Here is a 27461-nt window from a genome sequence, read left to right as displayed (position 1 = left end):
GAAAAAGAAAAGGTGATGCAAAGCTCCAAACTTTAACGTGATTAAAACAGCTTGATGAAGCCTTAATCAATTGATGTGAAAGAAATGGCAGCAAAGCTAGGTCCCTGCATATAGTGCTGTGCTTGTCAGACATTCACTGTAGCTTACACATCTAAACATCCCTTGCTTGTTACCGAACATGCTTACCGACCAGCTTGCATCCTGGTTCTGTTTTCACTCCACACATACAGTATGTTTTACTCAAATCTGAGAAATTAGAGCTACTTCTGGTACGGCCTCACCCTCACGCACACACACACACACACACACACACACACACACACACACACACACACACACACACACACACACACACACACACACACACACACACACACACACACACACACACACACACAGAAAAACCTTGTGTTCCCTGGCTCAGTGTTCAGGACTTAATGGGTGCTCCTGCTTAGTCAGCTGAACCTGAAACTGGCACTAAGCTACATGATGGAGAGAGTCAGACATAGAGAAAGCGATAAGGTAGACAAAAAGGAAGATTGATTAATAAGAAGGGAGGGAAAACATTAAAAGAAAAAAAAAATGTTGCTGTAAGAAAGGGGAAAAAAAGGGATGAGCAAAAGCTGGCTCACTGGCGATGTAATTACCTCATGCCATCTTGTCCTGAAACGCCAATAGAATAATTTGTTTTCCTAAGTACTGACAGATTGTCTCAGTAAAACTTTAAAATAATAATTTTTTTTAACATGAGCAGGTTAAACAAAATGCCAACACAAGACTATACAGACAGAGAGACAGATATAGTTTAAGGTTAGCAGAAGGGCCACTACAAAAAAATATATCAGACAAACTATAGGAAACCTCTGGGGAAGATAATTCACTGTTTCAGAACCAACTACAACATGATAACTTATTCTATAAAAAATAAATAAAAAAATAGTCAAATAAACCCCATTGCAAAAAAGATCAATGTTTTGTGAACTACCTGTTCCTTTTTATAGTGTTAATGTGGCCCTGTCTTGTGGCTACATCATTATGGTGAAACATGGTGGTGGCAGCATCATGCTGTAGGAATGCTTTCTTGTCAGCCAACTGTTTTGAAGGGGACAAGCACACCAAGTACAACTTGATTACAAGAAAATATCACTTACAGAGATTGTATATATTGAAATATGAATATGAGTCTAATTTCAAATCAGCAGTTATAATAGTTAAAGCCACTGAATGTGTATCTGACACATGCTAAACGTTATAACCCACAGCAATGTAACGTTCATAAATTATAGCTTATTTAAAATAAACAAGACTAGGTAAAATGCTTGGGATCCATTTGACGTTTTACACAAGAAAGTCCAAGCCAGCACTGAGAGCAATATTAATAACCCCGAAGCAGCTGTAAAGAATATTGAACATCTGTACCCATGTGACGGCATCACCTATCCAAGCAGTGTGCTTTTCAAGAGAATATAGCTAGAGAATCAAAGGCTTTCATCAAGTTTTTTTTCCAAGATACAATAAAACAGATGTTGTAAAACCAGCAAGTTATTCTTTTAAAACCTGCACATAAGATCTGTCTGTTAGGAATATTGACCCAGGACAAAGTACAAAATAAAGAAAAGTCTCCAAAATCAAACTTCAACCAAAGACTCAATTATAAAATGGTAACTGTTGATTTATTGTTTTTGTGCCCCTCCTTGGCAGGGTATTTGTCCCCTCCTGCTGTTTAAGGTAATTCCCTCACCACAGGGGAGGTGGAAGGAGAAAATAAAAGAGCAACGGGTTCACGGGTTGCCTGACTTTGGTTTCTTTTCATCAAGAGAGGTGAAGCAACAAATCTGGCCTTTCGCTGGTTTTCAGGTGACCTGGAAAAGCCCAAAGATTTGGCTGACCATAATCCTGAACCTCATGTTCAGAGAAATAGCTCCTTGTAAATGTCAACACAAGGTTATCCTAATAGCATCACCCCAAGATAAAGGCAATAGATAAAAAGTATTTGTTGCATCCGCAGAACTAAAGACTTGCAGAATAATGCTGAACAGAACCTTACTTTCTTTTGTTCCAAATGCAGAAATAATGTAGTTATCCTAAAAACCAAGGTTACATTGTACAGCTGTCATTGTATATTAAATGTTAGATCAGACCAAAGGTTTATCTGGTTGGTTGCATAGTACAGTTACTCTCTGCAATTTTGGTCGGTTTAAATGATTTCAGGTCCTTAATTTTCTATTTTGACTCATTCAGTTGTGGTCTATACAAGTGGAACTGCACTGCTTTGGTCCGAATACCTCATTATTGTCGCCCCACAGGCCCATTTGTTTACCCCTGTTCTAAGGTCAGAGAGGAGCTTGTTTCGGTACCGTCTCTTTAAATGCAGATTAGGTGCTTCACACCCCACCCGTGTTCCACTCCACCTCGCTCTGCCATCCTTGTACTTTGATTGCACAAATACAATTATCTAGCAGCACAGAAACATTTTATTGTGTGTGTATTATTGTGTTCATATCCCCAACAACCAAACTTTATGACTTAACCACTTGTAGCTTCAGCATCCTTGGGCTTGAACTACAAAATTGTAGAGAACAAGGAAAATGGCGGACTTGTGAAGTTGGTAAGACAGAAGTCCAATGGCCTTGTTTAGCAGTTCTGCAGCAAATACTGTGACGCAATTGTTTAATAAATGTAATAGGGTGTAGAGACTATTTAACAGAGTGAAAAATATGAGCCATGATTACCCTATATGTTCCTACTGTCAACATCCTCCACTGACAAAATGGACAGACACAATCCTCCTCCCACCGTGTGTCCAGCTGCACATGTCCCATCAGGCACAGGGGCTCTCCTTTGCCCAGTAATTATTAATAACTGGAGTTAGTATTATTTTCTTGTACTCTTTTTATGATATTTGTCCAAGAGAGAAAGAAACAACCTTTATTTTAATTAAAACACGTCATCAGTTTTTATAACATTTACCTTAAACAATTATATAAACATTATAACAAGACGAACGAGTGTGGCTAACTATCAAATAAACCACCCACTACTCAGGCAGCTGGACAATGAGCTAGCAAACATTAGCTTTTCACACTCGAAATACAGAAAGAGGTGAGAAAACAGAGTTGTTTTAATACTCCTAACAATCAGTCCTACTACTTTAGATGTGTATTCAATGCAATTTGGTATTAATCGTTTTTAAGTATCCGGCTAATACGTACAATTGCCTAAAGTCACATAAACTCAGAACATGCTGGCTGCTGTTTTCGCTCAGTCTGTTTATCGTTGACAAAATATGTCATGTGAATATTGTTTGCCAGTGGCAGTAGTTTTTTTTTACCTGTTTTTAAGATAAACTCAATTGGATCATGTAATGAGGTGCAGAATGCAGTTTAGGTCAGATTGCTCAAACTGCCCCTCATCTAGATTAATGCAGTAACCTAAAATGAGCTTCACTATTGAATAAACTGATTGAACTATTCTGCATTTTATTGATTTGCCATCTCTTTAAAAGAAGTGACATGCTTTGAAGCAATTCATTCTATCCTCCTCGACAACAAGTCAGAGTTCCTGAAGGAGCGCAGCAGGTGTCTGAGGGGGGGAAACTGGTTATTGAGCTGTTTTATCTGCGCTCGGTCAGCAATGTTCAACCATAATTTTCCACCGATATAACTTCTTTGTCTGCGAGCGCTCGCCATCTTTGTCCTCGCCCTGTGTTCGCCGAGAACCGCAGAGGGGCAAAGAGAAAATTGCTTGTGTGCAGTCGTGTTTGTTTACCCCCAATCTCCTGCCACAAGAAAGACAAAATAAGAGCAATTCACAAAGAAACTGAGAGGTAGCTGAGTCGGAAAGAAAGAAAGAAAAAAAAACCCTGAAGAGTGGAGGATAACAGTGGGAAAAACCCATCTGAGTTATGCTGAGCGCTGGCTGCCGCATGTGCCTCTTGAACAGAGGGCGAAATTAAATGTTCTAAATGTTTCTCTGATTGGTCTGAGGATTTAAAATGTTCTTTTTTTAAATAAAAAAATGTACCGACAGAACATTAAGAATGGGTTTGTTCTAGCCACGTTTTGTGAGTTATTGAGGCAATAACAGCACTATGTGTAAAGGACTAGGCACATGTTTGTTTTGACCTCATTTTTTCTGAAATAACCTTTTCGTGCTGTTTGAAAAGCTCCGAGGCGGCTTCTACATGCATTCAGGATTCAGCTATGTTTTTCCTACAAAATATACATTACTCCCAGAAGCCATAAATATTCTTTATTTGCTCCTTTCCCCTTCATTTCCCTACCCTACACCCATTCCTCTCCACCCACCAACCCTCCTTCCCGAGGCATATTAAATCCCCGCAATTGAAGAATAAATACGGCACATTAAAACACTAGATATGAAATTGATTCATTCTTTGCTTTAAATAGCATTATGAAAACAGGAGAGTGTCGTTAATCAGCTCCAAAGGTGGGAACTAGTTTTCGCGGGCGGAAGCATGCAGATGCTGGTTGCTGCGGGCTCATCAGCTTTACGACGTAATGCTGGTTCTTTATGGAGGCAGCAGAAACATCAATTTATGCTGATGACTCTGCCTCAGATCCGAGACATGCTGAGAAGCTTTGATCGGGCTGGGGATCGGAGAAGGCGGCATTTAGCTGTTAGACGAAACCTTGTTCCATGTTATGTGGTGATATCTAACTGTATTCAAGAAATTAGGAGGTGGACAGAGGTTTTGCAGCAAGTTCCTATTTGCATTGCTTAAATATTTAGAAAAAAAAAAAAAAAAACATTTTTAGTGCACACTGAAGAGGGCACACTTATAAGAATGCCTTTAAATCAGCCCAGTAATTTATTGATCTATTTGGACTTTTAAAAGAAAAACACGAATCAAAGTCCAAAGAGCCATACACTACTTGTTTCAACAGAATAGTATGTGACAGGCAAGAGTCTCCTCTCTGGGTAAAAATGTCTAAATCACACATCCCCATTCACACTAGACATTAACAGGGATCCTGACTGATGCGGCCACATCCAGACAGAACTAAATGCAGGAGTGATTGCACTCAAGATGGATTGAGGACAGTTTTGTTCCTTCCACCTGAGACACTCGTTCCTGCATTAGATTGACAGGGTGAACACTATCCATCCGAAGGCAGAGGACTGACCACTGACAAAGAAATGATATGAAGACGATTGCTCAATGGGAAGAATAGTTGTTCTGAAATCAGAAAAGTCCAGCTTCCTCCCTACGCTCCATGTCAATGTGCCATTGGGTAAGGCTTTTAGTCCAAAGTTGTCTACCAATCTATGTATCTTTGAGTGAATGTGGGCAAATGGGACGCTGTATGGGTAAGTACATTTTTCTCTCTAAAATGTTTATTTGGAGCGGCCTTCTACACATTATAATCTGATTTCCATATGCAGAATATTCTGCAACTTTCAAACAGTGTGGCATTCATAAAGTAATAAAGAGGAGTGATAGTGAACCAGTACCTGTTTCACTTTGGTACTGTTTCATGGGTTAAACTATTTAGCAACTGTAAACTGACGTTGAGCTCTATAAAGTCCTATACTGTTTCTTTTCTTTTCCCAGTCTCTTAAAGTGTCCCATAAGTTGCATTAATTTAGACAATGTTTACAGAAACAGCAAATATTCAAACATTTTTAGCTAAAAGAATATTTGAAAGTACTGTGACAAAAGAAAAATGGGTTTGGTATATGGTAATTTTGACTATTTGGAATTAATATATTCTTAGCTTGGCGGTTATAGTGTGGATCATTGACTAATACCACACAATAAAACACTCGCTAGTGGCCTTTCCCAAGTCTTAAAAAAAGAAAGCAATGCAATTGTTGCAAAAAGCTAAGCAGAGTGAGACATTTTAAAACTGTCTTGTGGTCTTCTCCTGTGTGGTGAGATATTGCTTTGAACCAGAATGAGATATATCAAGCATTTTAGATGGACATGCAAGAGTAGTGGCATGCAGTGGACTCAATCTGAAACACATCACTTTGAGGAGAGTTCTTTGACAACAACTTAAATAATGTAATTTTGTTAGTCTTTAAAGGACCGTACCAGCTGGAGCTGTATCATTAAAGATGATTAGCAGAGCCCAGACATCTCAGCAGGTGGATATTTGAAATAATAGAAACCTCTTCATCCAAGGCTCACTTTTTTCTGCACATCAGAGGACAGAAAAGATGTCTTAAAAAACAACTTGTCGAAAAGCAAAGTACACCCTTGATGTGTCCTAGTGCATTTTGGATCTACTTGAGTTTACTTAAAGCGAGATAAATCTGAGAATAGTGTTCTTCTATAGAAAGGGCTTAGAAAGTCGGGCTAGTTTCATAGCCATACGCTGCAGATTAAGCTAAAAGGTTAAGAGGAAGTCTAATGCGGTGGTCTCTGTCTCCCACTTGTTAGTCAAACATCACGGGAAATACAGTAAAGACAATGAAAATCATGAGTCAGAAAACAGTGAAACACAGGCAATTCCACATGTACAGTTTTTTCTAAAATTTCAATTTTTCATGCTTTGTTCATAACAAAACTTGAAAAGAAACATATAGAGATGCAAAAACAAAAAAACATTTTTGATGGAAAACTATTTAGTCACATTTTGCGGTTTTTGCCACGCAGGGGACACAACAGCCAGGAGGAAGTAGGTGCTCTGCTCAGACGAAACCAAAAATAATTTAATCTGTTGGTGTTGTGCAAAAAGCTACGAATGAATGAAAAATGACAGCTCCACAGTAAAGATGTTGATTTGTTTTGTTTTTTCCAAGCAGGGAAAGAGAACCTGGTCACAGTTGATGGGAAGATCGATAGAGCTAAGAACAGGACCATCCTGCACATGATACTAGTGGTGAGGTTCACCTACCAAAAAGAGCACGAGGCAGACGGTTTTATAAAGTATTGACTCAACGGAGCTGAATTCCCCATATGTTCCCAATTTGGTTTTGTAAATGTGAAAACCATCTTTCACTTACACTATTTTGAATTGGTTGATCATACAAAATCCCAGTAAATGACAGTGAAGGTTGCAGTTGTTTGCTAACAAAATGTTAAAACGGTCAATGGGTATGAAAACTGCTGCAAGGCAAGGCTAACTGTCATGTTTTGACTTTTGCAGTCCCTCCCCTACTGGTGGTTCTCAGCCATTACACTTGAAGTATCACAAATATATTCTTATAATTTATTAAATATAGATAGTTAATGAATGCCTGGCTGTAATAAAATCTGCAGTAACTCATCACCAAATTCTAATGATGAGACTAAGTAAGGCTCCCCTCCCTTCCTCCCTGCTCTGCAGGAATGAGGATGTGCCCAGTTTGATACAGGGGCAATATGTTCTAAATTAAATCACTTCTATCTGATTTACTTTGTTTGGATGGCAAACTAGATTACTGTTTATGTTTTAGCGAATGACTGATGACCACTTCGACGTTTTGATCAACACCGAACAGCAGAGCTGCTTGTGCAAACAGAATGATAAGTAAAAGATAAAAACCTAATCAAATATATTATTCGGCCACGCGTTAAACCTCGTTTTGTTACTCTCCTTAAAGTGCTCTTGTTCAGTGTCTAAACACGGCATGAAGTGAAGCGATGATGACTCCATTTGTTTAACGAGACACTGCAGCAGCACAAACAGGACAACACAAAATAAGAGGGCAGGATGGAAATGTTCCCTTTCGCTCATTAATTACACAATTATGCTATGCTGCATGGCTGCCTATGAACCAGATGTTGCGTAATTAACCTCAGTGTGAAGAGAGCTGGCCCATTGTCTCTCACCTTCCAAGCTGAAATGGAAACCAGGCTGAGGCTGAGCTAAGGGAAGGAAAACAGACATGGGGAGCGAACTCAACTGGGCTGGGAGAGATCTGATCAAAACAAACATTTAATTTTTTTTTTATCTTGACAGACTGATAACTTGTGTTACCTTTATGCCGTGCAAACACCTTAGAACCCAAAAGCAAAGGACACTGGCATTTTTCTGCAAAAGTTCTTTGATCATACTAACCGCTTATTGTCAAATATTAGTCACATACTAACAGACTGTAATAAGATATTATTGATAAATTATTGAATGTGTATCTGATAGTTTCATAGATAGAGCCACACAAAAACAAACGTCAGACTTGACTTAGATTTGACAGGTTGCTTAGATCCGAGGTCTGGGTCTTGAGTCTATTCTGTATTTGTAATCAGGGAGAATGTTGAGGTGGTTTGAAAGCCACATACTTACCAGCTGAATTTGATTCATGAGCCTGGAATATTCATGGAGCTATTAATTGCTTGTAACAATGATCCCTCAGGCATGTCTCAAACTGGACTCTGTAAACAATGACACGAGGTTGAAATAGATGCACCTCGCGCATTTGATTGTCTTGCTATTAGCTGGCTTTATTACAAACAAAAGTCCTTTTAGACTTTCAAAATAGAAACTCATATGTTCTGTCCATGCAGAAATATGACATTGCCTATTGCTCCTAACGTGCTTCGCAATTTGTTTTGTATTTATAATATGTCCTTGGATCATGTTTAATGCTTAGACTTAAAAAATATTTGAAATATAAATTAAAAAAAAAAAGATTTCTTAATAATCTTGCAAATCATTCTACTAAGAGTAAGGAGAAGAAAACCCAGCAAACCCTATGGTAGAAATGGTAGAACAGTGGAAAATATGAGTATAGGGGTTTACAGTGCTTGTAAATATACTTATATACAAACTTCTTCTTAAGAATAGAACTTAGGTTTATGTTTTTTTATATATAAAAAAAAATCCCATTGTCTTTTAAATTAGACCCAGGACTAAAATGATACTCACTTGGACTTCAAAACCTAAACCTTGACTTGAACCTGCGTCTCATAGACCTGACATTGACTAGACCATGAAAGACTCACGGCTTGTCTTGGACATGTCTCTTCAGAGTGTTTTAACTAAAAGAAGAGCTTGTGAACATATCTGTTATTGTTTCACAGGAGTTTGATTGCTCTCCTGGCTCTCATTTTGAACATTTAGCCTCTTTGCAGCCTTTACAGATCTTTCAGTATCCGTCACTAAATTCCACTTTGGCTGTGTGGTTTTTGGGAGGTCAGAGTTCACCTCCCCTAATACATCACAGCTTTTAGTACTATTAATTGATCAAAGTTAATTTCCTCCAGCCAAGGTCATTTAAATGAGTTTGGCACATTTGGCTGCTCGGCATGTGCTGTATAATGAGGTCATTTATTGGTGCTCACCTGGCAACTAAACAGCAACATGTTACAGAACATTAGCTTGACGCAAAGTAGTTCACTTAGACATGCTACAATGACACCGTAGAAGCCACAGATTTCACTTGCAGCCAACTTTGCTCTCACATCAAGCAAAATGGTATTGCTTCTTAATTTAAAAAGGCCTGGAAATCCTTCATCTCAACCTAATAACAGCAGTTTCCCGTACCCAGAAAGAAAATCATGTCTGAATCCTCACCAGTCACAATGACCCAAATATTAAATCTACATTTCAAATTTTGACCCTATGGATAAAAGGAGCTTTGAATTCTCAGGAATCACTGGACACGTGACAGAAAATTCTTTGTGCGTTGCAGGTTTTACTGTCATGAACTCTGTGACTAATTAGTACTAGAGGATGTCATATGACTATTATTCAATGTCAAAGGGTTGTTATTTGTCTCCCTGGAGAGAAACATGCTTTGTACAGAGGGTTTTACTGCTCTAGCACACATTCCACTCATCCATATCATTACAGAATGGTGTCAGCCTCAGTGCCCTGGGGGCAGATCTTTGACTCCTCACAACCACTACTGAGCATTTTTCTTATAAACTTTAAATATATAAGCACGCTCTCACAAACACCTATACGTGTTTGGATCCAGGGGCTTACAGATTCACTTATATGCAGATAAACCCTATCATTAGCTTTGGCTGTCACTAAATACATCTTGTATTAAACAATACTGCATATTTTTCGGTGATTCTATCAAGGCGTTGGTTGTCTGTACCTGTGATACTTTTTTTGTTGGTTTTCGCTGTTCTTTTTATATCTCTTTCTGCAGGTGTAGAAGCAGACTCCAAGGATTTTATCTTATATTTTCTTTTTCCTCTATTCTTGTTTCTCCCTTTTAACCTTTTCTCCCTTGTAACGTTTTACCTCATCTCTTTCACTTCCTTTTCTTTCTCTTTTACCTCTCTGTTTTTGTGTCCATTGAACATGAAATAGTCCCAGAATAAAATCTACTAAAGCTTCTTGCACATATAAATCAAGCGGAGCACTGTGGCGAAAGGAGCAATGATCCACTTGTGAAAGTAAATCTGTTGGGTTCTCTTTGGCCTCAAGAAATAATTCTTAATACTACACTGCCAGACAGGACACGTTAAATGATAACAGTTAACAGTTTTTCCATGAATTAATTACATTGCTTTTTATCTGCTAAATTAATGTGTAGAATCCAGAACTATTTCTCCCATTTATGCCTGCTCCTGGCTAAAGAATAGGGAGTATCATGTATTGCAAAAAGATTGCATGCAATCAGGATGGTATTGCTATTTCTTTTTGAGTAGGCCTTATATGGAGAGAAAATTCCTTACCATGCACATATTCACACACCAAGCGACAATCAGGGAAAAAAGAAGATGGACAATAAATACTCTACATGTCACCATAAAGCTCAGGAAATGATGACCACTATTCCAAAAGAGCTACATTCATGACAAGTTTTTAACAAACTGTCATTAAATTAATAAAAAACAAATTATTTAAATGTCTTAAATTATATGACTGCATGTATGATCATATGAGGAAAATACTTATGTGGTGAACTTACCTCTGGGTTTCCTGTTATACTATGCTTTTTTATCAAAATACATTTTGATAAAAAAAAGTATTTTTTTCACAAGGTAGCCAAAGTCCAACAGTGCAGATCTTTTGACGGATTATATCTGCCATCTTCTGATTGCTCGGCAGATTTCCAGTAAACTTTTCTGACATAGACGAACTATAGATATGTGGGAACCAACTAAAACGTCAAACTAAACTATTCAACTCTTTCATAAGAAATATTGAAATATTAATTCTTAATCTTTTGCTTCCATCACCTCTGATTAAACAAAGTGTTTTAATTATAGATAAAATCCAAAATCTGATCTTGTTTTACTCATTAAAAGACGTCAATAAAAATAGGTTTTCTAACAAAGGGGAAAAGTTAGGATGCCCTTAGCCTAGTAGAAAGCTCTACCAACATTAGGTGAAATAACTTTATTGAAATGCTTTCTGCAGCCACCTACCCAAGAATGTGTGCACAAAAAAATGTATTCAAATTTGGTTTCAAGCTTTCACAGTATATAGATGTATAAATAGATTGCCTTTTATACTATTCCTCAGATATAAGTAGGAAGAATGTTTGGCTTACTCATCATTTTAAGCGTTCAGGGGTTACTGACATGTATAGCCTGTCATGTCACCCCACAAAATCCTAATAAGATCAACATCCAGATGTTCACTGTACCCATGACTTCCCATTTCTTAAGTCTCAACTAGTCCTTGGTGGATTTACTGGTATGCGTTGACTCATTGTCATATGAAAGGCTCCTGTTTCACTTTCTATTTTTCTCAAACACCCACTAATACACAGTAGAATTTGTGGTGTATTCTACGATGGTGAGCAGCCCAGGTCCTGCTACAGGAAAGCATCCCCTAACCATGACGCTTCAAACCTGATGCTTCACAGTTGGAAATCCTTTTTTTTTCTCCTGGGAAAGCCATCTGTTCTGGTGTCCGAATAATTACATTTTAGCCTGATTTGTCCAGAAGACATTATGCCAGATGTCCTGCTCTTTGTCTGTGGCCATTTTGGCAACCTTTAGACAGGCTTTAATTTTTGTTTTGTTTTTCTTTTTATTAAAAGAGCTTTCCTCTTTGCACACCTCCCATGAAAACACAATGTCTGCAAATCTCTTTCTGACTGCACAGGCATGCACTTTCATGTTGACAGTAGCAAGAGCCTGCTGTAGATAACTCTTTTGAACTCACCGCGGTCTTAACACTCACTTGACCAAACTCCTTCAGAAAGCTGAGAATCAGTGTTCTAATCATGAGCATCTAATGTGATACGGCTGTGTGTAATTTTACCAAATTGAAATTGGAATATATGTGGGGGTGTCCTAATTTAAACTTTACCAAACACTGCACTTTTAAACACATTTTACAGAACATTATGGGAATCTAAAGGTTATTTCCTTGGTTGTTGTTTTTGCTTATTTAAAATACTACAGAAAAACAAAGATGTCCAAATGATTCATATCCTTGCATCTCGCGCTTTTATTATTTAGTACATGGGAATTTATGCCAGCTTTATAAAAACAAGTTTGAAAATGCTGTTATTGCAGGAAAAAATATATTGGAGCCTTATCTTTCTCAACAAAAACTGCTCTTCCTCTATATATAATGTATACAACGTTTTTTTTTAATGAAAGAGAATTCATATGAAATCTGCAACTGAATGGAGCCCGTGTGCTTTGTTTGTTTGTGTTTACTTGTGTGAGAGCGCCAGTGTTTGCAGCTTCGTTCTGACCTGTTGCAGCTCCTCCTGGTCACCGCCCACCTCCAGCGCCACAGCAACCGAAGCGAAGGGACGACTGGCCATCTGCTGCCGTTCTCTAATCAGCTGCTAAACAGAAAAACAGAGAAAAGGGAAAGAATTTCAATGGGAGAGTTTTTTTCCTTCTAAATCTGTCTGACAGTAAAAAATAATGATAGCAATAACTGAGTCATTTTAATATTCGGATTGCTTTTGCAATTGTTGTTTGGTATAAAGTTTTTAACTGGCAGAAATTAAACTAAAGAAAAATAGAAGAAATTGGCATATCTGGTGATCTGGTGATATGCAGGAGACATGGCCTAACGTACATCAACAGCATACATCAAAGTGGCAGCTTCTATCCATCGTGCAATGAAATGAAATGGGTCAAAATGGAGATTTAACTGACTCTGAAACGTTAAAAATTGTCAAAAGTTTTTCAGAGGCATGCAGCATTCTTAAAATTGCCAAGATATTGGGACAGTCCATCAAAGATTTTGTAGTAGAAAGTCAAAAGGTTTGCAAGAAAAAGCGTTGAGAAACAGGAAAACTTTAGTGCCACAAATTTGCAAAGATTCAGATTTGAAGCTTCCAATGCGGTCATATTCCAGAAGTACCAGGTGTTCTGTGCTCAGAGACCTGAAGGTAAGGAAGGCTTAGACCCGACCAGCACTGGACAAAACTTGCTCAGGTTGAAATGTCAAGACTGGGCCAAGAAATGTCTACGTACAGAAAGATCCTTCAAAGGTTTTATGGACTGATGAGATGGGAGTGACTCTAGGTGGCCCAGATGAATGGGCCAGTGGCTGGATCAGTAAAGGGGAAACAGTCCACTTTAGCCTAGAGTGTCTGGCAGTCTGGAGATGGGGTACTGGCAGTAAAAGTAGTCGGACCTTTCTGGATCTAAGATATACACAAAATTAACTCCCAAACTTACCGGAGGTTGTCAGAAGACTAGACTATTATTGAAGCAGGAAAAATGCTGCATCTTTTAAGAAGGCCATGGTTTTTATTGGCTGTGTTGCTCAATGGGAAAGCTTTTAAATATGAAAGAAAAATGACAGTCCTAACCTGACTTACACCCTTCTTGTGGGATGTAAAACTCACTGTAAACAGTGTGTGCACTTATTAGAAGCGACTTTGGGCTTGCTGTTTTCTGGAGTAGCTTTGTAAGTTAAAGGCTGGTTCACACAGCAGGATAATTAGCCCGATTTTGGCCCTGATCTTCCCCTTCCAACAGGCGCCGACTATCTGTGTGTCTATTTTGATAATCTTAAGAGTTATTCCTGACATGTGTGGTGTGTTAAGAGACTGATTCAGTCTGTGTTAACAATTCTTTATCTCAAAATAAACCAAGCTCAGTGTTGTTAAAGGATTTTATTTGAATTCAGGTCCGGACTTTGACAGGGTAATTTTACCAAATGAATATCAACTCTGACCAGCTGTCATTGTTTCATAGAGCAGATAGGTGGGTGGATGGGGGGGGAGGGGGGGGGTATTCAATCACTAAAGTTCTCTAACAACCCAGTGAAGCCTTTACAGAGCAGCTGTCTCTATGCTGAGATTATATGACACACACACATGGACTGTGTGCACTAATTCAGTGACTTTTGAAGATGAAGCTGGTTGGCTGGATTTAATTTTGAGGTATCAGAGTAAAACAAAATGTCTACACATATAAGCAACAATTTGCAGACAGTTTTTTTTTTTTTTTGTAGAACAAGTTTGAAAACTACGTGCCATTTTTCTTCCACTTGACATCATACACCTACCTCAGCATAACATTCCCAATAAAATACATTGCGTTTGAAAACATTTAAAGGCTTTGCGAGGGACTGGAAATGCCGATTAAACAAGGAGACTTTAGAAATAGCATTAAAAAGAAAAAAGATTAAGGAAAAGAGAAAAGGAAGCGAGAATAATGGGAGAAAGGTAAAAATGGGAGGAAGGTAAAAGAGGAGAAGGGAACAGATGCTGGTGAGATACGCGTCTGAAAAAAAAAAAAAAAAAAAAAACAGGGACAACTTAATTGATAGTGAAATGTTGGGTGAACATAGGCAGATGGCGAGGCCTTTAGCAACATGAGTCTAAACCCAGAAATACAAACAGATCATGTGCCTTAATGTCACACAAAATGTAGAAAGCAGGCTGTCAAACAACAAAGAGAGAAAGGAAATGGATCCGTAAAACTCTCCAGATTCCCATGTAGAAAAATTCACTCATTAAACTCCTCATCATAGGTCCTATTTCCCAGGTTGTTTCCACTTCACCAAAAACATGTTAATGGGGTTTTCTTTCTACGGATAGCTTGGGGGATAGCCACCCGTTTCATACACACACGCATGCAAAATTCCTGGTCAATTATACAGAGCGCAGTGATCTTCACAGCTCTGTTTGTTTTTGCGGGGAAAATATTCTGCGTCCATATTACTCTCACATTTTCATCTCACAGAACCACCACATGGAAGGCAGCTTAAACAGCGCACCCTGTTTGGTTAAAGCTCGAAATGCTTTATTTAACCGATGGCATCAAACAATGTTTTAGGAGAGGACATGCAGGAGGACCGTGACCTTTGCGACATCTCTTCGCTGTTCCAACGTATAAAGCAAATATCAAAGATCACACAGAGAGGAGCCTCAGTATGAAAAAACAAATCACTATTACAGCAATTCTCCAGCTCCTGACTCCAGTTCAGATCTGAACCAAATCCAGACCCAGTCCACACCTTTATTTCAGAGCCCTTTTATTTCTCACCGAATTTAATAAGGACTTGTAAAGCATGGATTTCACTCACTTTTTTATTTTTTTTTATTTTTTTAATATTATGAAGGGAGAACCCTCATTTCCAATGGAACTGAAACCCATTCAATACAACAGATTACAACACATTCCCCGACAAGGGATAGTGACCAAAATCCCGACAAGGACGCTTTAAATCAATAAGATTAGGTATGGAAAACTGAAACTGTGACAGTGGAATCAATAAAGTCAGTTAGTAGCAGCCTATTCCAGATGTGAGGTGCATGGTAACAGAAGTGTTCCCTGCTCAGTACGGTTGTTTGGAAGCTGCGAGGTGAACCGTGATTTTTAACACTACTAATGTTCCATAACTGCAGGTTCTCTTCCTCTAAAGGGTGTGCACGATTATTTGAAACAAACAAAAAAAAAAATCTGCTAAACCATTAAAGAGTTTCATCAAAACGAAGAAGAATCAAGCGAAACTTAGCCAAGAATCTCAACATAGTTTGGCACCATGCAAAGATCCTCAGCAGAGCGAGATGCTGGTTTAATGAAGACTTTCTGTACACGTGTTTCCTCTTCTGAGTATCTGTATATAAAAAAATACTATTTGTGGTATGTTTTTTTTTTTTTTCCACAGAATACATCGATATAATTGACAGGTTGTCTGTAAAGAGCTTTGCAAAAACAACTTAACACCACTAAATGTATGTATTTTTAATTACTTTAATTATTATCAACTAATCTGATTCTTAGATTCCTTTATTAGGTTTGAGAATGTGTTTACTTTGTAAAACTTTGACAATATGGAAAATCTAATGGAATTTGTGATACAAATATTTTTGAAAAACTTTCCTGGGGTTTAGGGAGTTCACTGAAGGCAGTCGTGCCATTTTTTTTATCCTAGGTTGCTTAACATTACATCTGTCGCTGTGGATCTAAGGGTTTCACCTGCATTATTTTAGGGTTACAGTGTTTATTTTTAGGTGTACATAAGGGCACTTTATTTAGGGAGGCCCTGACCACTTTCAAGGAAGTTTATCAAGATTAGATTAAAATATTTAGCAAAATTCAATTGATAATTAAGGTTCCCTGTCAATATCTAGAATGGCTTAAGGTCACAAAAAAAACAACAACAACAACAACAACAAAAAAAACACGTATAGGCATAAATGGAAATTTCCTTTGCTTCTAGGTTTTAAACACATTTATTAAAAGATATTTGTGAACCAATAGTTCTTCTGGATCTATGTTCTTATTTAAAAACATAGATTTGGACCTTTGGACATAAAGTTGGTGGAACCGCTGTCCTACAGGAAGTTAACATTCGTGATTTAAAGAAAAACGGTGGAGAATGGAGAGGAACAGAGCGTTAAGGAAATAAAGCCGTCAAAAGGCTCATAACAAGAAAGGGGAAATAAGCCACTTCTAAATGTCAACACCTTCCACACTCTGTTACCTCTCCCTAAACAGGAGCGCCTCTCGTACCTCGGTGTCCTCTCCAGTTTCTGAGGGAAAAAAAAAAAAAAAAAAAAAAAAAGGGCTACACGCTGACATTAACTAGCTGTCAGGTGTTGTGGGAGCGAGCCGCCGGCTGCTCGCCTGCCGGTGTCAGGCTCTTTAAGCATGAATGAATACTACACCTGTAGCTAAAGCGGAACAGTCAGCCGCTCCAGAGGCAGCAGGCCCGCTCTGTTAGCGTGCCGCCGCGCCCGGCTAATGTGATGTCTTCTCTTGTTAGCTGTCAGCGCTTCGCCAACGCTGCTCTGATGACAGCCTGTGCTCGGCAGCATCGCTGTTAGCCTCCTGCTGGTGTCAGCTGGGATCAGTAAGCAGTGAGAAGGCGTGGGGGCGGGATGCAGTCTGAGGGAACGCGTCCTCTCTAAACCGTTTCAGAGGAGTGGTAAACATGACGGTTAGCAGCATTTTAAAGTGTGTGTTCAGCTATACGGTGGTTGCCCATAAACAGAAATGATTTCGCATCTTGTCACTTTTTTTTTACTCCCAGATTATTTAGAATGCCTTGATCGTTTTCACATTTCTAGGCCTTTTCTGAATGGTGCACGGCAAGAAGCATTGACAAAAAAAAGAACTGGAACTGGATCCACACTGCAAAAACGGATCTAAAAATAAGTAAAAGTGTTCTTAAAATGTGTGTTTTTGTCCTAGATTTGAGCAGGTAAATAATATTATCTGCCAATGGAATGAGTATTTTGACCCCTAAAATAAGATAATTAGTCATTCTGCCCTTGAAATAAGAGGATGGAGATGAGTTGTTCCTATTTTAGGTGCAAATGTCTTATTCCATTGGCAGATCATCTTATTTACCTGCTTAAATCAAAGGCCGATACACTCATTTTAAGAAAATATTACTTATTTTTAGTTTTGTTTTTGCAGTGCATAGGCATCGCCTATCCAAACATAAATACGGATAGGCATCTCTGAGCATGCTGTTCAGCAGCTTCCATTACTTCAGCCGTCATTAGACAGCTGACTGACCGTTCACTTCAACCAAACGGAGAGGGACGGTGTTAATCCACTCTGCAAATGACCAGAGAGATTTCTGAACGGCCTTAGCACAGTCAATAAAAGCAGTTCAGCTTGATTGGAAATGGTGTTTCTTTTAGATCCTGATTTCTTTATTTTTTTACCCTAAACATTTTCCACTGGAAAATAAAGTGATCAATAAAGTAAATAACACTGAAGAGAAAAGAGTGTGGAATACAAGGTTCACTTGACCCAACTTCACCTCACCTAAAGGTTTAAAATCTTAGAACAATCTCCGGATTGTTTACCTTAGGTTGAGTTGTTTGCAGTGCAGCCCACATACAAAAAACAGACAAGAAAAGCCTTTTCTGTGTTGCAGAAGCATGATATAACACAAAACAACAAAAAACTTAAAAAAAAAAAAAAATCCAATCTTCAAAGTTTGTACAATGTAATTGTTTAAAAAAAAATAACAGTTCACAAGGTTGGAAAACACAGAGAGGGATCTCTCCCTGTACGATCTCTCTCCAGATCCTGAACAGTCCTGGATACTATATTATGCCTTGAATGCCTTTTTTTTTTCATTTATTCAGTCAGTCAGTCGCAAAATAAGTTGTTGTCAAAAATACAGACAAACCTGCAGATAATCTCAACAGTATGATGACTGAAAGGATACAGACAGAGGCCCAATGGTCATAGTTGTGCCTGTCTTACACATCGAAATAAACTACCCATCATCATGTTCACAGTACAGGAAAGAAAAAAGAAAAATGCCATAACTGCTTCAATATAGGAATCAATAAGCAAAGGGTATAAAGAAAAGAAATATAGCATAACATAAGTATTAACACTTTGTTCATTAACACCTCAAATATTATCCCCCCCATGATTTTCTTTGAAAACCTATAATAAAATACATGTTCTTAAATCCATACTTGCATCATTTTATATTTTAACTTTTACAACATAAGTACACTTATTTTTCATTTCTTTTCTAGCTATTCTTTTAGTAAAATTTACAGATATGTTGCAAATCATATTTAGGTCCATACAATGTAAAACACCTTGGCACACCGGCAGGGAGTATGTTTAATTGTGCTCCAGACATTGTTTACAATACACCAAATTAAGAAATTTCATGACTGGATTTCATAAACAGTAGATTAATATGTTCATTGTAACCAGACTTCTTAATCAGACGTATTTCTTGTTTTTGTTAAAGAACTAAATCATTGATTATTGTTTTGCATGTGGAGCACCAAGCTTCCATACAATATGATATACAGGGAATTATAAGCCTTACAATTTAAGATATTTCTAGACTGACACAGAATTGTTTTTCATTTTACGACAATGTCACAAACTTTACGATTTTTATTTTATATATTTGATATGTTGTTCCAATGTTAGTTTGCAATCGATAACAATCCCTAAAAACTTTATCAGTCCCTGATTCAATTTCAGAATCATATATTTTTAATGTCATATCCTCATTAATCTTGTTCATATCCAACATCAAAAATATGAATTTATTTAGGTTAAAGGAACTATAAGTAAGATATTTATTGTAAAATCAACCTAAATCATTCTCATTTGTCACCTGGGATGAAAGTAACATTCCCTTTAAACAATCGGTCCTCTCCATCAACAATGTCTCAGTCAAGTTTTTCTCCATTCAAACCTAGAGGTACGTTGCGGAACGACTTTGGTTCTGAGTGTAGCCCATGTTTACTTCCTGAGCCAATCATATTAGAGTTCCCAGGGTTCCCAACACAGAGTGCAGCATTTGGTATATTTAGGCAAAAGAGCAGCAGGTTGCTAGTAAGAGAAACAGACCAGAAAGAGAACAGAAAGCTGCATAATAGACCTGTCCTGTGGAAGCAAAAATTCAGTGCAACAACAGACTGCTTAAAAACGGCATATTAGAGTGTGATTGGCAAACTGTTGTACCAAATTGAGCCACAAGATGTAAGTATTACTTATATATCCTTTAAATGATAATCTGTTATCAAACCAAGTTTCAACGATTTCTAGGTTAATTTCACTTCCTACCTTCTTTCTTCTCTTGAGCTCACCAAATAAGCTGCCAATAGGATTTAGGTTCAGGTATGGAATGACCATAGAAAAGGGCTGATTTTGTATCTAGCGAACCAGTTCTGTGTATCTGTGTTGTGGTTCACCATCTCACTGTTAGACCGCATATTTTGTAATATTCTTGTAGAGGCCACCATACGTTTATCTAAAATGTTCCAAGGGTCTTTCAAAAAGAAGCAGGCCCACAGCATCACAAATATTTCAGCATGCTTAACAATGGCTGTCCACCCGTCCGGCCCAGCAGAGCGGGCACACCCGTGGCCAGCATCACCCCCACAACGGCCCTTGAGCCTGTGGACCAACCACGCCTAGCTCTACCACCCTTTTAAATATTGTCACCTTCCTAAAATAATGGCCCATGTAAAGAAAAAAAAAACATACAAAATAATACGGCCTAAGACACAATCCTGAAATAGGCCATTATGCAACAGGTGTGGATTTTCATGATCTCCTTAACTGAGGATTTAGACAGTTTTACAAAAGGTGGCCAGCATCCTGAGGAGAGGATTTAGGCAAGAAGATATTTTTTGGCAAAAATGACTTAGGCCATTATATTAGGAAGGTGACGCTGCTATGGGTCGTTTGCTTTTTAGTCATTGCCTCAGTTGGGAATGAATGTGCCAGACACTGCAAGAAATCATTCGTAACAGTTTGTTTCTTACAATGAGGTGCTTTCCTTGCTCTAATCCACCTAAAGCCAGCACTTCCCCCTTAGTTAAGCAAAAATAAACGCTCATTCTCATCTGGCTTAAAAAGACCACTTGCATGTGTTTGTGCTCTTGAATAGGCTGGGTGTTGTAAACTCCCTTTTGATGAGTCCTTGAGTGGTCAACAAGGACAAGACAGTCACCATCTTCTCTGTCTGCCCGTCAGGCTGTAAATCAGCCATAAAACGCCTAATTAACTCTGCAGTGCTGTAAACAAGCACTGCTGCACTAGCCTCTATATATATTGGGAAGAGAAAGAGGGAAGGAGGCTAGCGGGAGCATGCATTCGCACATTTCAGCTCTGTTTTAAGTATTCGTAGTACGTACCAGAAGTTCGGACTGAACCCACCAAAAGACACAAAGTTACCATTTAAAGTGAGAATGTCATTCGTTCCCGCACTTCAATGTGCTTGTTTTTCTAGCTTCAAGGGGAATCATGACATCCAAATATGCATTCAGCCGTCCCTCCACCCCGTCGCCCGTGTCAGCCGGACAGACAGACAGACACATAAACAGCCTGGAGCTACAACAATGAAGTTAATCACATGGCGAATTATGTTTCACAGAACGCCGCTTAACCAAAGCAGCACCTGTGAGCTCAAATTGCCAGTCCTGTTAGATGGATTGGAAATATCTGTGTAATGTGCTGTTTGCTGATTTCAGAGGCACTCCTGTGCAAATGACGAGCTTAAAAACACCACAAGTGGCTCACTGCTACTACAGCTGCAATTAAACCCCACTTCAGCTCAGCTAGGGCACAACTATGGGAAATAAACACACACTCGTGTGTAGGTAGATGGGGGAATAATGAAGCTGCATGCTTTCTGTGTCTCTCGGCATCAAATTATTGTAAACACATGCATAAAACCAGTTGGCACAACTGATGTGTGCATTAGGTTTGCATTTTCTAAAATGATTTTACTCACAAAGTGGGTAAATGTATAGATGCTTTCAGATTTTCTAGAAGTAGTTTTCCTTCTTACTTTTTTTTGCTATTCAACATTGCAGGAACTATGGATGAGTATATATTTGTAAAGATTAAACTATAAGCTGGCCGAGTGTGAAGGGTCAAGTGTCAAAAGACTATTTCAATATAGCTTGTGGGATAAAAATAATAATTTATTTAAGCAGAAAATCCAGCATATTTTATTTCCGGGAGTCTTGGATGATGAATCTGGTGTCTGTTGTTTTTCAGTCACACCCATTCCCAATACCCTATCCCTTCTTCCAACAGCACAAATGGCACCGACCAAATGGCAGTGAATACAAACTGCACAAGTAAACTTACTCACTCTTTTCTCTCCATAGGCAAATTTGTACCAGGAGATTAAAACATCCTCCCCTCTCTGGCAATAAAATGTCTAACTGGGCATCACCTTCCATCTCCACAAAGTACACAGCCAAGCATCTTGGGTTCAGGCTTCACATTTTCTGTTTTACTTTATGTTGTTTTATGATTTGTCTTAGTGCTTTTATCCAGCACATGGCACAAAATAACATTTCTATCTCACTGGTGTAGATTCCCAGACATCCTGCTTGCGACAAGTCTAAGTGCTTCAAAAGAACGCAACTGGACTGCTTGACTTATTTCTTTAAGACATTTCACGTCTCATCCAAAAGGCTTCTTTAGTGCCTACTTTTTGAATCTCACCACCTACTTGTACATAAACCCTCCGAAACTCGGCACTGGGCCAAACAGGTTCCCACAACGCAGCGGGTAAGCACATCAAGGGAGCATACCCTCACTGGTGATATGGTAAGGCATTCTGGGAAACACTAAGACAGTGTGGCTGGAGTGTCAGAAAACCTAAGAATGTTTTCCAAGCATACCATTCAGGTACATTTTAAATCTAACATTTCAGGCAGAAACTGGTTGACCCAAAGGACAAAACACCCAAAGAAAGGTTCTGTGGTCAATCTACGTCAAGCATGAAAATTAAGCAATCAGGTTCCATCTTTCCAAGACCTATAGTGCAGTCCTTCTCAGTCCTTCTAATCTTCTCAGGTGGTTTTACAACCATTCACACCTTAGGAAAATGTGACCAAAACAAGTCACACATCGGAAATGTTAGGTGACATCTGAATTGTCCAGTGACAACAACCAAAAACCATGAACTGAATGTAGGGTAGGACTAATGAGTCATGTGACCTTATATTAGGGACCTGAACGGCCTTTCTAGTATGACTGCTCTGAGTACAACTCATAAACTCGATAGTTTCAACCTATGTTTAGAACTGAGGAAGCCTTTTGGATGAAAGGGAAAAGAAATTCAAGAAACACAAAAAGAAGTCCAGCTGCCTTTAGTTTAAGAACTTACAGTAGAATAATCTTTCCAATCATCTAAGACCAGAACCCAAGAGTGATTGAAATATCCTGTTTTTTTTTCTTCTAAGATCCTGTACCACATAAGCTAAAAAGCCAATGAGTACAGAGCTGATGCTCTGACAAATTGCAGCCAAGTTGTGTGGAATAACCATGATAGATGTCCACGTCTCTTGTTTAACCACCAGGATTCAGGTTTGGTTTTGTTGTGTACCATTTTCACCTTTTTGTCCCTTTAAAACCACAAACTTAAATGCATTTTTTTTTGGGGGGGGGGGGGGGGGGGTGACAGACCAATACAAAGTAATTATAATTATGAAGGAAAAGGACATTTTTTACATGGATTCCAAATATTGTTTTCCAAAAGCAACTCTATAAAATCTGGCATTTATTTAGATTCTACTTTGACACCCCTAAATAATACAACCACCAACGTCCTACAGAAGATGCACAGTAAATTGCCATGTACAGCTTCAAATCATTTATTATACAGGTGTTTCTTATTGTTTTGTGTGGGTGCTCTTTAACATTGTTAAGGTATGTTTGCCTAGACAGTGTAAAGACCAACCAACTTGGTTTCAGTACAGTGATGTGAAGAGAGCAAATGCACTGTAAACCCATCATCTAAAGTGTAAAACATTTTTTTTGCAAAATACTCTGCAGCTAAATAAAAGTTATCTGGATTGTCCAGCAAGCTCTAGTCAAGTCCATCCAGGCCGCCACAAATGCAGCACTTAGCGTTGACACTTGGTAGGTGTGGGTTTGGTTTGACACACTGATGAAGAGAGCAGCAGTAACTCAGCTGCTTTTGTCCAAGAAACTATCAACACCAGCTCAATACTCTGCGGGAAACCATAGGGATGGATACCAGATGACTGGAAAAAGGATATTTTCTCTCATTCAGAAGATGAGCTCTAACAGGAGTTCCATGTGCCAAGAAGATCTTGATCCAATCCATCAACTCCAGGCACTAATAAGTCAAGAGGAGGTCGCCATCAGTCAGAGCTTGGCCCAAAACTTGATCTGCAGTCCAAGACCTTATGAAGAGGTTCAACACTAATTTTTTCAACTCTTACACAGATTCCAGGTATTTGCACAAAAAGAAAAGAAAGGCTTTTAAGCTGATTAAATGTTTTGCTGTTCTCTTGTAACCCATAGAAACATTTAAAATGTGGAAGCCTAAAATACCATTGTTGTCACTACCCAAATGTTTAACTTGACTGCACATATTAAACTTGAAAAAAAAACCTTTTTAAAATTCTTATCTGCTAAATTGGAACTGTGTTTTGTTCATAACATAATAATAGAGTAGATAAAGTGAAATTGCATTGGAACAAACTTTGAAAACAGCCAATCTGTGAAACCAGAAAATCTACATTTACTGACGATCCCTTACTGCAAACATCTTCCTCATTCAACATAATGATTCTCTAGTTGCAATGCAAAAACCTCTGCCCGTGTTTCTCCACTCTGTCTATAACCTGACAAGATGGTTTAATCAATTCAAAGGAGGGCAACTTGTTTTGCCTGATTGATGTTTTAATCAGAGGCACAAGAGAAATGGCCCCTTCTAGACAAGGCATTATAACTCTTACACACCAAGTTTTATTAGTTCTAAACTATACATCCCAGGAAAGCTTGTAGTTAACAGAAATGTTTGGATGAGCACCAGTACAAGGTACGAACTAGTTCTAATATTTTCGATCAATATCTTTTGCAGATAATTGATATTTTTATCTCCTAAGGTCAGATGAGGAGTGAAATTTGGCCAGGGTAGAAAAAGTTAAAGTTTGGTGTCTCGACAGTAGATGGAAAAGATGGAGAGAAAGATGAAAAGGTGACTGTGAAAGTATATTTTACATGTACAATTTATTGCATTATGTTGCTCTGTATAATTAGGAAAGTTATACTGGTATTTCTTTATCCAAAAGGAGTAAACTCTTGTTTTAAACAGTTCTTTACGTCACTGAAGACACTCGAGGATGAGAGTAAGGTAGAGTATGTCAGATTTACAGTTGTCGCAAGCCTAGTTACATGGTGTAGATTACATTAAGGAGAAGACACTAATTCCAGAGGTATAGCATTTCACTATGGTGGTTAAATGGCCAAGATTTTAGTATAAAACCCATCTTGCTGCCTAAACATGCAAATGTTTCTGTTCAACTCAATAGGTGTGTAAGTAGCTAAAGCAAGGTAGTAGTGACATAACCATATTCACTAGTGCTGTGTGTCCTAAACTAAGACACAAAGTAGCTTAATGCCTTGAAGAGCTGTATTTATACATACAGAGACCTACTGAGTATGTCATCTTTAACTTTATGTAAATATGTTGCCAGAGTAAAGTTGTAGTATTTGTTTTTCTGAACTGAATTTTACTCTTCATGTTAAATTATAATAGGACTTCGACATATGATGGCTAATTCCATATCGATCACTGCTTCCTTACAATATTTGTTTGAACTAATAGTTGTTACTGTTGCACTCAGTTATAGTAGACTTTAATGGCCAGAGACCCACAAGACTGATGCAATATTTAGGAATGAAAGCAATCATTTATTCTGTATCAAAGTTTGAGACTTGCACCTCTAATCTTTCATTCATATATTTTAGTTTCCATTCCCATTTCATATATTTTCCACCTAACACCTTTAGGGCTACAGCCCATTTTTTTTCACTTAAATAACGAAACTTAAAGTATAAATATAGCCTGTATGATTAATATAAAGTCAAGTTGGCACAAATCATACACCTACAAGAAAATCAGTGTCAACTCATTTTTTTAGAAGGATGGGTGAAGCCAAATTCTGGCCAAAAGATGATTTGCCATATCAGTTACTTCAATAACTCACACCATCCCATCATTAATAGCATATGTTGATTTTAGCCAATTAATGCTTGAGTTGATTAAGGGAAAGATAAGTATAACTTATAACTGGACCTGATTAAATTGTATTTTTATACTTCATCTTGATTTGCTGCCACGTCCTTTTAATGCCTGTCTGGTTTCACCTAGACACGTAATCAATGCTCCCCCTCCCCTTTGGGTGTTGAATGAGTTCAGTGTGAGAATACAGCTTTAATTCTCTGTCAAATAACATTCATATCACTCATGCATTGACTTTTTCAGCAATTCTCTGCTCTAACTCACTTTTTCTGCAGCAACAGCATTGTTTCTTTTTTGTTAGTTATGGTTTAATATTCTCTGTATACCTTCATTAAGGGTGTCTAATTCCACACGTGGGAAATGCGCACTTCAAGGCTTCTTATTTCCTGCCATTTACATGGTGAATCGCGTTATCTGCGTTCCATTAATGAGGGCTTCTTTAATGCTTGGGCTAGCACTTAACTCAGGGTTGACAGGACGCTGAGTTTAGTTACCTGACTGATATCACCTGTTCTGAAACTGAAAACGCAGAGTATGACAGCATGAGGTAGAACTACTGAGAGTAGCAGCTTTCAACTCAGAGGAGATTGGCCATTCTTTCTGAAACAGCAAAACCAACCAATAAAGTATTACAGGTACAAACAACCAATGCCTTGATAACATCACTAAAAAATACATAGTATTATTTAATACAAGATGTATAAAGTGACAGCCAAAGCTAATGATAGGGTTTATCTGTATAAATGTTTGCGAAAGAGCACCTGTATATGTAAGGTTTACCCATAAGGAAAATGTTCAATAGTTGTTGTGAGGAGCCCAAGACCCAATGAGGAAGACACTGCGGAAACCAGAACCCCAGACGCCCGAAACGGCCCCCAGAGCAAAGGAGCCCAAGAGGGACCAACACAGGGATAGCGGCCTCCCTCAACCCAGGGAAGAGAGAAGAGCCCCAGGAAACCCCCCAGTAGCCACAGTGCCAAAGCCCCTGGGAGCTCCAGCAACGAGCCCACAGGCTCTGCGGGCAGCCACCTACGCCAGAGCGGATCCAGCCATGGGCACAGAAACCAGAGGCCCAGGGGCACCCCTCCCCCCAGAGGGGCACCCGGCAGAGCCATGGAGCCCAGGCCCAGCAAAGCCGCCACTAGGAGTGAGTCAGCACACACCCAAGCACCCAGTCCCACGAACCTGGAGGTGCTGCCTCCCCCACACCCTGCCCTGCATATTTAAGCCCTACATCCTATTCCTGACTCCAGTCAACCCCCAAGACCCAAGACCCAGCCCAGACCCCGGCTAGGTGGCCCTCTCCTCATCCAAACCTCAAACTCTGCACGGCAATCGGAGCACAAGCATGCCTCTGCCTGCTCAAATGTTATGTTGTTCCATGTTGTTCTCAAATGTATTTAAATCAGGGAGGGCCAAAAAAAAAGCCTACGTACATACACAAACCCTCCCCCAGAAGGCAGCTGGCGTTAGTGCACACTCCCAAACACCCCACCCAGCACCCTCAGTGTCTGAATGTCTTTTTGAGGGCAGGGAAAGCCATCATGGGCGAGACCTACAAAATCAGTTCAAGAGGGTACATAAATGGATGGATGGATGGATGGATGGACGGAGAGACAGGAATTAACCTTTTATTGTTATGGTAGTTTAAATTAC

General features: G+C 38.8%; 1 protein-coding gene across 3 annotated transcripts in view; it reads right to left on the bottom strand.

The window, feature by feature from the left end:
* Positions 1–27461, bottom strand: part of atrnl1a (attractin-like 1a) — a 410176-nt gene that overhangs the window by 35291 nt on the left and 347424 nt on the right. For 2 of the 3 annotated variants that reach the window (XM_012872822.3, XM_021321643.2), the window contains one exon: positions 12565–12660. In XM_012872822.3, coding sequence (XP_012728276.2) covers positions 12565–12660 — 96 coding nt within the window. The remainder of the gene's footprint in view (positions 1–12564; positions 12661–27461) is intronic. The other variant, XM_036126662.1, reaches the window with a different exon arrangement.

The sequence above is a fragment of the Fundulus heteroclitus genome, chromosome 22 (assembly GCF_011125445.2).
Source record: "Fundulus heteroclitus isolate FHET01 chromosome 22, MU-UCD_Fhet_4.1, whole genome shotgun sequence".
NCBI lineage: Eukaryota > Metazoa > Chordata > Actinopteri > Cyprinodontiformes > Fundulidae > Fundulus > Fundulus heteroclitus.
Note: the sequence above shows the minus strand (reverse complement) of the source record. Positions and strands in the feature narration are given on the sequence as shown.